Source organism: Ciconia boyciana, chromosome 2 (assembly GCF_034638445.1).
Source record: "Ciconia boyciana chromosome 2, ASM3463844v1, whole genome shotgun sequence".
NCBI classification, from domain to species: Eukaryota; Metazoa; Chordata; class Aves; order Ciconiiformes; family Ciconiidae; genus Ciconia; species Ciconia boyciana.
In genome coordinates, this window is record NC_132935.1 from 161,783,341 (window position 1) to 161,795,935 (window position 12,595).

Below are 12,595 nucleotides of genomic sequence, written 5' to 3' on the forward strand. Positions count from 1 at the left end.
TCAAGCACAAAATATCTCTATGTCAGAGTTGCTCTTGGGAACCCTCAGGAAGTACTTAGCAGCTCAGCAGTCTCAATGACATGGAAGGTGGATGTTTTTCCTTCTCTAGGTCAGCTTGCTAAACTGGCTGATTCACAGTTTAACTTCATCCTTTTCCTTCCATTTCAGGCAGCTAGTGCCCGTTGGGGCACCACAGAAGGTAGGCATTCGTTATCTAAGCACAATGTGATATATTCTTGGGGAGAGACGCATGAAGAGCAAGTGCATCATTAAGTTTCCTGGCCATTATAACCACCTCTTAGAGCTCTGGCTATAGTCCGTCTTTGAATGCTGTGTGAAGCAGTGGTTTTGTGATCATTAATAAAAAACCTGTCACTGCTGGCTCACTTCACCAGTAGAGATTTGATTCTGATTAGTTATTGGGTGACAATCTTATTTCTTCTGAATTAGTCAGAGCACACAATAAGGAATCTGTCAGCTTTTATGCCAGCTTCTTGGGAACAGATAATACTTGATCCTGCAGAAAGCTTGGCAGTAGCTGGTTAACTTGGTAGTTTGTATAGCAGATTTGAAGTGGAAGCAAGTTCGTGTTGGATCAGTGTGTTGTGTCATGTGGCCAGGGCATTTTTGGGCCAGTATTTAGAAACCCTACAGATGGATTTAAGGCATTTTTGGAATATACCCTGAGGCAGAGCTGCAGATACTGGTTCAGTTCAAAGTTGATTATTACCAGCTCCTGGGAGCAATTCCTGGGAGGTCTGGGGTCTCAGCTGGGAGGAAGGTAAGAGTTCATGTAAAGGTGCTAGCAGAGCCTTGCCAGGGCTGCTAAAAAGCTTACAGACCTGTGCTCTGGGTTGCTCAGTGCATGGTTTCTGGGCATTTCCCCTGTTGTCAACATACAGGTGGTTTGGTTTTGTTTTTTTTTTTTTCCTCTTAGTAAGTGTTTTTCCTTGAAATGACGTTCTGTGATACACCGAAGTTGTGAATTAATTAATGATAACATGGAGTATGCTAATCATACTAGGTGTATTTTGCATGTTTCAGAATGCAAAGCTATTAACAGCTTTTATCATGGGGTTACTTTTAGCTTGATATCTGCAGTATTACTTAGGCTGTAAGATAGAACTGAATAATCCTTCTAGGTCTATTTTTGTGTGCTTTCTGTGCCTAACATTAAGCATCTATTAACATTTGCTGCTTGCAATTACTTAATTATTTACTTTCTTTGAAGTGAATACTGATGGGACTCACTATCTCACACTTTTTCTTTCAGAGAATCTCTTTGGTTAGTAGTTTTGCAGCTTCCCTTTTCCTAGGAGCTTACGCACCCATCGATTACAGTGATGGTAAGTGTGTGGGCTTTTCTCATAGTAACAGTTCAACAAGGAAATTTTCCTTTCCGTCCCCACCTTAAATAAAAGGGGGCAAGGTCTTTGCTATTTGTTTTCAGTCTTTAAACTTTAATGACAAGTATATTAGATTTTAAGCTAAGTTACTCCTTTCAGTTCGTTGCTACTCTTGATAGTGCTGTCAGCTGTGCTTATTTATCCCCATGATACTATGATTCCCATTTCCACAAAATGGATCCACAGAAAATATTCTTAAATGAAATTGTACCTTTTTTCATTACTTTATGATGTATAAAGGAATGCCGAAATGTCTATTTAAAAGCATGAAAAAATTGTGGATTTTTAAGCTAGACTTCATAGTTCCGATATTTGTTCTATGGTTTTGCTGGTTTAGCTCCGAGTTGCACAGGATGTGAACAAGATGTATATTGTGATTATTTGTCCCCCCATCTAACTGGAGTATGGATCTGTAACAGAAATACCTTTCAAAATGAACCAGAGAAAAAAGCATAAACCAAGCAAAAAAATCCTAAACTCAGTTAAAAAAACCCTTAACCTTCCATATCTATTCATCATAACAAAGACAAAAAAGTGACAAGGCTAGTGTCTCCCATTCCTGTTGTGTGTTATCTCAGTTATCCAGCTTTTAAATGGCAATTTTAAATGGCAATTACAAAGGAAACCATTTTCCTGGGAGCTGTGCTGTTATTTCTAAATAGCATTTTTGATTCCTGCTCTGAAACTAAGAGAAGATATATTTCAGAGCTGAAAGGTTAGATAACAAGGCTCTCTAAGGAAATTTTGCATTATAGAGCCATAGCTGACACCCATGTGTTAAGACCAACTCATTTTTTCTCCTTTGTTCCGTCAAAGCTCATAGGAGAAGGTATGACATCTCAATTTTAGCTAATGGACAACTTATTCAATATCAGATCTCCCAGTTATACTTGAGACCTTAAAAATTGCAAGACAATCCATGCTTATTTTGCAGCAGTTGTGAGATTATTACATCTATCTTCTGGTCCTGTTCTGTTAGCCATGTATTTTCACAGCTAAATTTTATTTTTTTGTGTATTATTGGCAACAATAACTGTGGAGGTTTGCACTTTGCTCCTCAGTAGGCCCAAATACTGAGCACTTCAGCTATCCAACAACCCACAGAACTAGCTCCATGTACTGCATTTCAAAGAGAGATGGTGAGATCTTCAAGGTACTTCTTCTGATAAAGAAATATGTTGATTTTTTATTTTTCAGTGAGAGTTAAGTGTTAATTTTGATTCAAAGGTTTAAAAACATAAGCATTAAAAAAATATTTTTGATTTGGGTTTTGTTTTATTTTTTTGGTAATGTTACCTCTGCCTTTTCTTGGAAGCAAGTGGGGGAAATCTGTGCCTCTTCAGCTTCAGAACATGAAAATGTCTGTGTTTGTTTGAAAACTAGAATGTTTTAAACTAAAGAGAATGAAAATTTGCTTCACTGGAAAATTTTCTTAGAAAATGTATTGCATTTTTCAAACAAACAGCTCTAGGAGAGCCTGTTCTGTTACACCTCTAGATATTTACGGAACTTGAATAAATGTTATCTACTGTTCAGAGCATGTAAGATTATTAAATCTTTGTGTGAAAAAAAGATAAGAGAACTAAGCAGGATGTTATAGTTCTCTTTACAAGACAAAAGACTTTTCGGCATTGTAAGCTATATTTTCTCTTGTTCATTCTTTTCTTCTGCTAACATAATGAGAGAGAATTCTAATTCCAGTAATAAAATAGAATTATAATGTATGCAGTAGTTATTTGGATCCAGCTGGAAAACTTGTTTCCTTGTCATTTACGATTCCTTGCAATTCACTTGATCTTTTACATTGCACCTGTATATTGTAGTTTAAAATGCATCTCTCAAAATAATGTTCAGATAATAGACCTATTCTTCATTTCTGTAGGTTTAACTTCAGGTCATATCGTCTTTAAAAGGCCCTGTCAAATTGTTTAGCTCTGCACAATAACTTATCTCTTTACATTTGCAGGTTATTGTAGGAAATGTGCTATTCAGTTTCAGGATTTTTTTTTTTTTTTCTTTCTAAAGGTCCAATCCCGTAAGGTTCAAATCACACCTTGTGAATGGCTGAGCACCCTGGGTGATTGATTTTAAAAAAAAAAAAAATTACATTCTGGTGGAATGAAGAATGATTTTAATTTATATTGTGCAGATGTTAAAAGTAAGATACATTTGGGACCTAAACAACTTGAACACTTGAGGCATTGTTTCTTTTAGAAGACACCTTAAAGAACAGCTGTTCAGCTCTTGACCTAGCAAAGCTTTATCTTTTGAAATGCTTTTCTAAGTGCCTTAGGCAAATCATAGCTTAGCATACTTGTTTTTGTTGTTCTATCAAACAAGGGTGCTTTGAACTGAATCCTTTTCAAAAGGGAGCGTGGTGGGCTGAATTTACTCCTAATGTAGCTTGTGTGGTGTCAGCAGAGTTACACTGCTTATGATTTTTGCTCACTGAAAAGGCAATCCAGAGTGCTGTAATACACATGCACTTAACTGTTTATAAATGTATGCAAATATTGATCTTTAGTTTGTTGATTAATAAAACCAGTTAGTCTACATCATTTGGTCTTTGCAATGATTTTTTTTTTTTAATACTTTTGTGTATGTAATAAATATTAGCAAGTCCTGATTGTGCTCCTGGTCATTTTATGTTAAAAGTCAGTGATGCTTGCAGTGAAATACTGAATCCTATTCATCCACATATTGACACTTTCCTCAGTCCTTACTAGACCATGGCCTTGGCTATTGACCTTCATTGCTGATGGGGTATCCGTTTGGAGTGACAAAGCAAAGGGCTGCCTTTGATTTTTTTTTTTTTTTTTTCCTGTAGTTCTCAGACTATTACTTATTTGATATGTTAAACTTCGCAGTGTAGATCATGACCAGAGGTGCTTGAGTTAGGAACTCACTGTGCATCACTCCCTGTATACTCAAAGGAGAAAGAGAAGCAGTTCCAGGGAGCATTCAGCTCTGGTTTTTATTTTCCACTGACTAGAGATTCTCATGGAAGTGCCCACAGTTAGATAGGATGAATCCAGGCCAACAGATTAACAGTTCTTGTAAAATAGTTGTTTCACATCTTTTAAATGAGTTGGTTCTGAGGGTGAGGTAAATTAGCTCCTCCTTCTTTTCTCAGGGCATATTTAAAGTCTTTGTGCAACTATATCTACCAGTCAATAAACTGAAGTGTTGTTTCTATATAATACAAACTTAGACCTTTTCAGTTATAAAGGTTAGTGTTTTTCCTGTTTTATGCAGAAAAGATTGGAGGCTGTCCTTATGTCTTGCAAAATTGCATTGGAGGATACTGGTTAAAAGTTCCTCTAGGCTTGGTGGGGGGAAGATGATTTTTTTCAGAAAAACATAGAAAACAACAACTAACATGTTTCTGGTAAAATTCCTATGTATTTAACGTTTCTGTTGCTCACTGGTTAATTTAATTTAGCAAAGAAGTACTTGGCCTTTTAAGTTAGGGACTTTTCCAGGAAATCTTATAGATTTACATATTTCCTCATAGAAAGCCTTGTTATGCCTGAGAGCTTGGGACACAAGGCTGCTCACACCCTTTGCCTCTGGGAAGTGCAGATGGTGATGCTGGGCTTGGTTTACCCTGGAAGGACTCAGCTTACCCCTGGAAGGGGCGGATGGCTAGATTTAAGAGTGGTCTCACGTAGAGAACTGAGAGAAGCTGGAGTAAACCTTGCCATCTTTCCTTTTCTGTGGGTGGTAGCGATTTTGACAGCAGAAAAGGGAAATGCACCTTTTGCCTGTGGGAGACGTGTTGCACTTTGTGCTCCGTCAAATTCCTGCTGTTGCATCATAGGCCAAATAAACCAGTGCATATTTTGTTAAGTGTGTTTAATTCACTGGAAATGGGATTGATTAAATTTAATATATTTAATTCTATTGTACATGTTATTAAGTACAATCCAAGTATCTGTTTGGCTTGGGTTATTCCAGTGTCTCAGCTGGAGGGTGCAACACTTTCTGTTTATAACACTATGGGAAGCACTAGGTCCAAACCTTGCTGATGGTGATTTAGGATTGGACTGCACAAATAGAGACTTCATTTATAAATGTTATTAAATTCATTATTAAGCCTATGTGAAAAACGCTGCTGGGAATTGATAGGGTGGGCTCATTTGTGCATGCGTAACCAGCAGTAGTGTATGCGTGTGGAGTGTGTGGCAGGCGTGTGCCCTTCTTCAGAATAAGCGTGCTGCTAGAGCCTTGTGATGTGCTGGCTGAGATGTGGGTTGCATCCCTTCCCTTCCTCTGTGTCCCAGCATTGCAAGCATAGTCTTATTCCATAGACACTGCAAGTCAGGTCAGCTTCACTGTCTTTGTGTTTTAAAAAGCATAAAGATGTATGGAATTTAAGTAAATTTCAGGTTTTCCATTGTGCTCAGCTGAGAATGTGGCTGTGTTTCTGAGATAAATAAGTCGTGGGCTAAACAGCCTTTGAAATGAAAACGTTAAACTAGAATAAGACTAATATGTCCCTGAACAGTACTAACCAGAAACACATACAGATTTTCAACTTTAATGAAATGTGCAATTAAAGGCTTCTTAGAAACATAAGCAAGGGATGTGGAGTGCTCAGTATGATTTCTGTTGGGCTGTTCCACGTTTCTGAAAATCATGACTTTGGTATTCAAAGCTAGACTCTCCAAACTAGCCTCAAAATTAAAGGCTGCATTTGAAAGTTTGACCTCTTGCTTTTTTTTCTGGACTTCTAAGCCTTTATTTTGTCATTTCTGAAGAAGGAAACATTGGTATGGAGGAACATTAGTCAGCATGGATTTAGATGCTTATATGGTACTCTCCTGAAAGGTAGGAGTAGTGTAAAGCCATACCACCCAGGGGGGAATTTCTTCATTGCTAAGTCTCAGGTGAGCACAACACGCCTTCGAGTGACATTGCTGCATCACCTTTGGATAGTTGTAGTGAAGTCTTTGTCTAATGTGGAAGATTTGGGGAGGAGTTGATGGAGAGGCATCCATGTTCTTCCTTTTGGTCTTAATTTGGGAATAACTGAATTGTCTAGTGCGTTGTGCATCAGAGAAGCCTTTTCTGCTACCTTTACAGGTGAAAGCTATCCAGAGGCTGAATCATTGATGTCCTTTATACTTAGAAGAGCTGTAACCATTCTCTTTGAATGTAAATTTTCTGTTGCCTGTAATGAGGTGGAATTGATACAGTACTCTCTGTTTTGATCTGTCTTGTAGGTTCTGGTATGAACTTGCTGCAGATTTGGGAAAAGGTATGGTCAGTGTCCTGCCTTGATGCTTGTGCACCTGGATTAGAGGAGAAACTAGGATGCCCTGTACCATCCCATTCAGTCCTGGTATGTGCCTGTCTAGAAGAGTTGTAAGTAACAGAGCTTTGTGCTGAGAGTTCTGCTAATAGTACTTTCTTGGAGTCTATTTGTGTGTGTGCGCAAGCGTGCATGCACAGTTATCCTCAGAGCTACGCTGCTTGATTTAATATTTCCAGGTGTCTTGTGAATGAATACACCAGAGCAGAAACAGACATCTTTGAAAACTGACTGGTAGCTGGTGTCTGTCATAGCTTTCATCATTGATCACCTTGGATTCTTGCGTTCCCTGGGCTATGATGAGAAAAGTTTTGGTAGATGCTCCAGTGATAAGAATCTTTGGGGTCCCTCCGATGCCCACAAACACCTGGTCACTGCAGAACTGTGCACAGTATTTATTACTGCAGAAACAGAGCCCAACATTTGCATTTCTCGACAGGGACCTTGTTTTAAACTGTTTGTAGTGTTAATGAGGTAATCTTTGTGAATAATTTGGGATATTTAAAGCTCCTCAGTTCATGTAGCATAATGGTGAAATCAAATCAAGCCGCACATCTCTTAGAGTAAATGAATTTAGTCTTACTACCCAGCACAGAAAGAGCTATTGGTTTAGCTGATGCACATGTAAGAGAGTGTAGATACCCATCACCTGATCCATCTGAATTCCGTGCTGATCTTCTGTAATGGAGAGGAACATATAAAAAAATCCTTATAGATGTCCTTGTATTTTTTATGGATAGTTTTCTTCTCCTGTTTTTTTTCTCTATGGCTATCAAATGTGGCTTAAAAGAATACAGTTCTTGACCCTTAAAATAATAGGGGTCATATTCCAGCATTTGATGTTGTGATGTATATTAATGTTGTGTTTTCTCTTATGTTTGCATTGAATTTCTAATTTCTATGTATTAATATTCATGCATGTGTGCAAAATAGATGGATGTGTTTATGTTACTTGATGTGAATAACTGGAGAGAGACCCAAAGCTAAAATGCTACTGTTTACTTAACCTATTTCAAAATCTAATCTAAGGGTTTTTCTGTGAGGTTCTCAACAACAAAAAAATGGGGTTCAAAATCTTTAAAGTATTCATTCATACCTTAAATACACAGAAATGATTATTACAGCTGCTTTGGGGTTTTTCAGTTCTATGTTACAACACATTGTGTCACACATTGCAAGATTACTTTCCTTTTTTTGAGCTTTTTTCCCTCTCTCTTCCTTTCTTTCCTTAGGGGCCCATTTCTCCATATTATAGTCAGCGTTATGGGTTTAGCCCAGACTGTAAAATAGTAGCATTTACAGGAGACAATCCAGGTGAGATGATTAAATGTGTAAGATTCTGTGAATATGATTATGTATGTAGTAAAATTCTAAATCAATCTCATAGATTCTCAGATGCTCCCTATACAGTGAAGGAATATCATGTTTATCCATCACTGGTTCTTCTGAGGTATAGACATCTTGGATAAACTGGGTATGACAAACGAATTCTCTTTTGCTTAGTAATAGATGTGACTTCATTTGCTTCTTGATAACTTCAGTTTTGGTTTGCCTGCCCCTAAGAAACTATTCTTACTATGAACTGCTAACATTTTAACTTAGAAAATATGAATTAAAAAATTGCTGTTGTATCTTTTCAAGCAAAAAGGTGGAGATGGACCTCATAGGCTTTCTCTAGAAAATGAGAGCTGTCCTTTTGTCGGACTGATAGAGCTCAGTATAAGGGAAGGTGTTAACTTAGGGTTAGTTTTTGGAATCCTGGAGACTGTTTCAGTGTAGAGAAAAGTTGTCTGTTTCTCAAGACTGTGAAAACAAAACACTTACCTGTATTACAGTAGCATATGCAGGTTTGAATCAAGGTGGAGGAGGCTTCATCATGGTATATTTTACATTCATGTTCTGGGAGATGGTTAAACTGCATTTCCCAGAAGTCCACTTTTTCTTCTAGAGATCCAAATCCAGCTTAGTCCAATAAATATGTGAGTAGTCTGATGTAAGTGGGATTGTTTCTCCTTTAAAGTGTGCTGTTAAGTAAGAGTCCACTGTATTTAAAACCTGAATGCATAAAACATTAGAGAATCATGCAGTTCCCTAGGCTTTTGTCTTGAGCATTTTGATTCTGTTAAAAATCACTCTCACCCAAATGCTTTGCCCATCTTTTACAGTGTATAGGCCAAGGCCATCATGAGCATATTTGCCGTTTATATTGTACTTTGAGATGGTGAATGCGATGTATTATGATGTCTCATGCAGCATGCTATAATTGAGTCAAATGAGTAACTTCTTATCTGGTATTCTGACTCCGCTTTCAGCATCATTGGCAGGGATGAGACTTCAAGAAGGAGATATTGCAGTAAGTCAAAACATACTCCTGAAAACTGTCTATATCTCTGAATAAATGAAATACATGAAATGTAAAATAGCTGTAGGTTATCAGTTAAATTTATCTGCTAGTGTTGATTTTCTGTTTATTGGATTTATGCTTGTTTTATTTCTGTCAATCTCTAAGCTGCCTGAAATATTTTAAGTTAACTCTTGTGACTATTTTTAACTAGTACTCCAGACATTAAAACTTAAGTCTCCATCTAGTATGTATTTCAGTGGCGTGATAACCTTAGTCAGAGCTAGCTTCAACACAAATCCAATTGACTTAATGTGTAATTTAAAAACAATTAGTGGTAATAACAAATGGTTTTAATTTAATTTCTGTATTGCTTTCCATGCACATTGTGATAATGCTTCAATTATTTTTTTTTTTTTTCCCCCCCTCCAGATTAGCCTTGGCACAAGTGACACATTGTTTCTGTGGATCCAAGAACCAACTCCTGCCTTAGAAGGTCATATCCTCTGCAATCCTGTTGATTCTCAAACATATATGGCACTTTTATGGTAATATAATTTATTTTTTGTACGTCTGGGATCAATAACGTATTTCTTCCTCTGTGTTAGTGTTTTTTATTTCTTTTGCAAAATGATAATGAATAGAACATTCAGCATTCTGTACGGTATATGGCAATCTACTGCTGAAACATTTGCATCCATGTTATAACATTCCTATTGTTTAATTTGAGTAAATGAATTTGCAGAGTTGTGGAGCATAAATTCTCATGGCAATAAAAAGCTGAAATTATTTTTACATATACATAGAGCCAGTTCACTATGAATCTAAGGTAATGCATTTAATGTACAGGAATAACAATCTTCTGAAATATAATAACCTGAAATGTCAGAAGCTTGACCAGGCTGTATAACTTCTGTGCTCTTCTAGTGGTCCAGAGGGGACATAACAGGGCAGATGAAGATTCCCTTTTCATGGCGGAGTATAATCAGTGCTGTTCAGGGACATATTAGGTTGTGCATGTGGAAAATACTGAGATCTCAAGAAACCCAGCTGAGAGAATGATCCTCATGGTAGCTTTTGGCCACTGTGATTTGGGAATTGCTTGGCCCCTTGCCAGGCAAGTAGGTGAAAAGATGGCCTGAAGCTGTTTCCCCTCACTGAGTCACTGTATTCAGGGCAAAAACTTCCAAAACAGGTCATAGTGCTTAGGCAAATATTTACAAGTAATATGCAGATAAATTTTGTGTCTAAATCCCCTGGATTGTAGAGCTTGTAACTCAAAGCTTCAGCAAAGCTCAAATCTGCCCTTTAACTGTAATGTCGAGTCTTATCTGTACAGTAATAGGATGCTGTAGATGACAGTGAGAACAGTGCTCATGAAGTTGAGTTCAAAAGCGTGATGTCAAGTGCAAGTTACTGGGTTTCATAGTATGATTTCCCAGCAGTTGGTTGTTTTTTGAAGTTTTGCATTCAAGTTTCTCTTTTACCCAATATTTTTCCACTTTTGCTATGTAAAAGAGCTATATAAACAACCTGTTTTTAATAGGAAAGGAGATGCAGAGGCATTTTTCTGAATAACTGTTATACTGCCATTCTTTTACTGCGGCTTAACGTGCAGAAGGCCAAACCTGCTTTTCAGAACACAAGATATTTCTGTAGCCATGCAGATATAAGGAGTTCCTGTTCCCCCTGCCTAGCCATTTCTGCCCTAACACTGCCCCTTTTGCAGCAATTCCCCTTTTTTAATAGAGACTTACCTGGGTTAGTAGAAAAAGAGTGCCTGAGCTACCAGGCAGAGTTTTTGTACAGAAAACTCAAGTAACTTCAGCTGCTGCTACTGAGCAAGTTCAGTAATTTCCTTACCCTCTTTCTGGATATTTCTGTGCCTTTCCTGCTTGAGTTGCTCTGATAACTCCGTGCTGGAGTGTATTCCAACTGCTTTCCTCTGGGTCTGAGTCCAACGTCTGCAGTCTTTTGCGGGAGTGTTATATTCACAGAGGAAGCAAAGGAGGTGACTGCGTAAAGGGTGCAAAGACCATAAACACTGAACAGATGCATATTTTACAGCATGGTTTACTGGCTGTGGACCAGAACCCTGCAGATGCAGCTGTGGTGCTTTCCTTTGCCAGATCCTGGCACAGAGCTAGACCTCATAAGTCTTGCTGGACCCAAGGTGGCTCCATACTGGCTCCATGCTCCTGAAATCATGCATGCAATGTAGAAACACTCTTGCTCTTCCTTGCAGAGTTGTCTCAGAGTGATCTTTTTAGCCCTGTGTCAGAGTCCTTCTGACAATGCATAGTAAAAGTACCTCTGCACCCACAGCACAGAACATTTCTCTCTAAAGCAGTTACTAGGTTCATCTGCAGATAGTCCGAAACTAGGTATTCATCTTGGCTGCTGCGTGCAACCACACTCGGTGAAGCCCTTTACTGGAGTGCTGGCGCAGTGCAGAAATGCAGCCCCACAGGACCTGCCCCAGGGCTAGCATGATCAGAGCTCCTGCTGCTGCTCCATCAGTGCGTACCATGTGTTCTCCAGTGCTTTGAGCTCCAGGAGACCATAGTAAGTCAGGCACTGGGCTGCAACTCCTGTTCATGGAGCTCTGAGGAGGTGTCTTAGCAGTTCAGAGATAACCTGGGTCTGGCGTGGCCTGCCAGAGTGGGTGTAAGCTGACTTTGGAGAGATGTATACCAGCATCTCTGCACTGTGTTCCTCAACACACCCTGTAATATTTATTTTCTCTCTTATCTAAGTTTTCTCCGTCTCCACCTCCTTCCATAATGAAGAAATGATTGTATCTTTTAGCTTGCCCAGCTGTATTCAGCTGATACAATAAACTCCAATATTGAGTAAAATAACAAATGGCTTTAAAAATCTAGAGCCAAATATTTTGGAAAATACATATGGTATGTTTGTGTGTTTCAGTTTTAAGAACGGCTCTCTGATGAGAGAGAGGATCAGAGATGACTGTGCTTCAGGCTCCTGGGATGAATTCTCCAAAGCCTTATCATCTACTGTGGCTGGAAACAATGGAAACTTGGGTATGAGCCTCAGCAGGGCTGGGAGTTCCAGTGTTTGCTTAGACCCATGGTGTTGTGGGATTGGTACCTACTTTTTTACTTGGGTCATGATAAAGGCCAAGAATTCTGTTAACTAGAGCAAGGAAAATTCCTAATGTGTACTTAGAAATGCTCTGTTGGCAAGCTAAGTGTCAGGATAGTATTTTTCTTCAGTATTCACTAAATAAGAAAATTATATTTGTGGAGCTCTTTTGGTCATTGAGAGGGTGTTAGTAGCATCTTAGCTGTAGAATGTTTAAAACTAGTGATTTCTGAAGGAGGCTTTCATTAAATTTTGTTTCTTTTTGCTGAAGACTCAAACCAAGTGGATTGAGTAGCTCTGTACTATTTCTTTCTCCATCTTCAATGATTTTGATCTCTAAACATTACTCTAGGATCTTGTTCAGTGCATGTGAACAAAGCAGTAATATCAAATGCTGCCTAGATTTCCTGCATTTTCCCCAATGTCTGT

The 12,595-nt window shown here is 38.4% G+C and overlaps 1 protein-coding gene across 5 annotated transcripts in view; it reads left to right on the forward strand.

Moving 5' to 3' along the window:
- Positions 1-12,595, forward strand: part of XYLB (xylulokinase) — an 84,840-nt gene that overhangs the window by 11,223 nt on the left and 61,022 nt on the right. For 4 of the 5 annotated variants that reach the window (XM_072854765.1, XM_072854770.1, XM_072854768.1 and 1 more), the window contains exons 8-14: positions 173-199; positions 1,274-1,346; positions 6,632-6,750; positions 7,953-8,034; positions 9,033-9,073; positions 9,494-9,609; positions 11,990-12,105. In XM_072854765.1, the coding sequence (XP_072710866.1) occupies positions 173-199; positions 1,274-1,346; positions 6,632-6,750; positions 7,953-8,034; positions 9,033-9,073; positions 9,494-9,609; positions 11,990-12,105 (574 nt within the window). The remainder of the gene's footprint in view (positions 1-172; positions 200-1,273; positions 1,347-6,631; positions 6,751-7,952; positions 8,035-9,032; positions 9,074-9,493; positions 9,610-11,989; positions 12,106-12,595) is intronic. The other variant, XM_072854767.1, reaches the window with a different exon arrangement.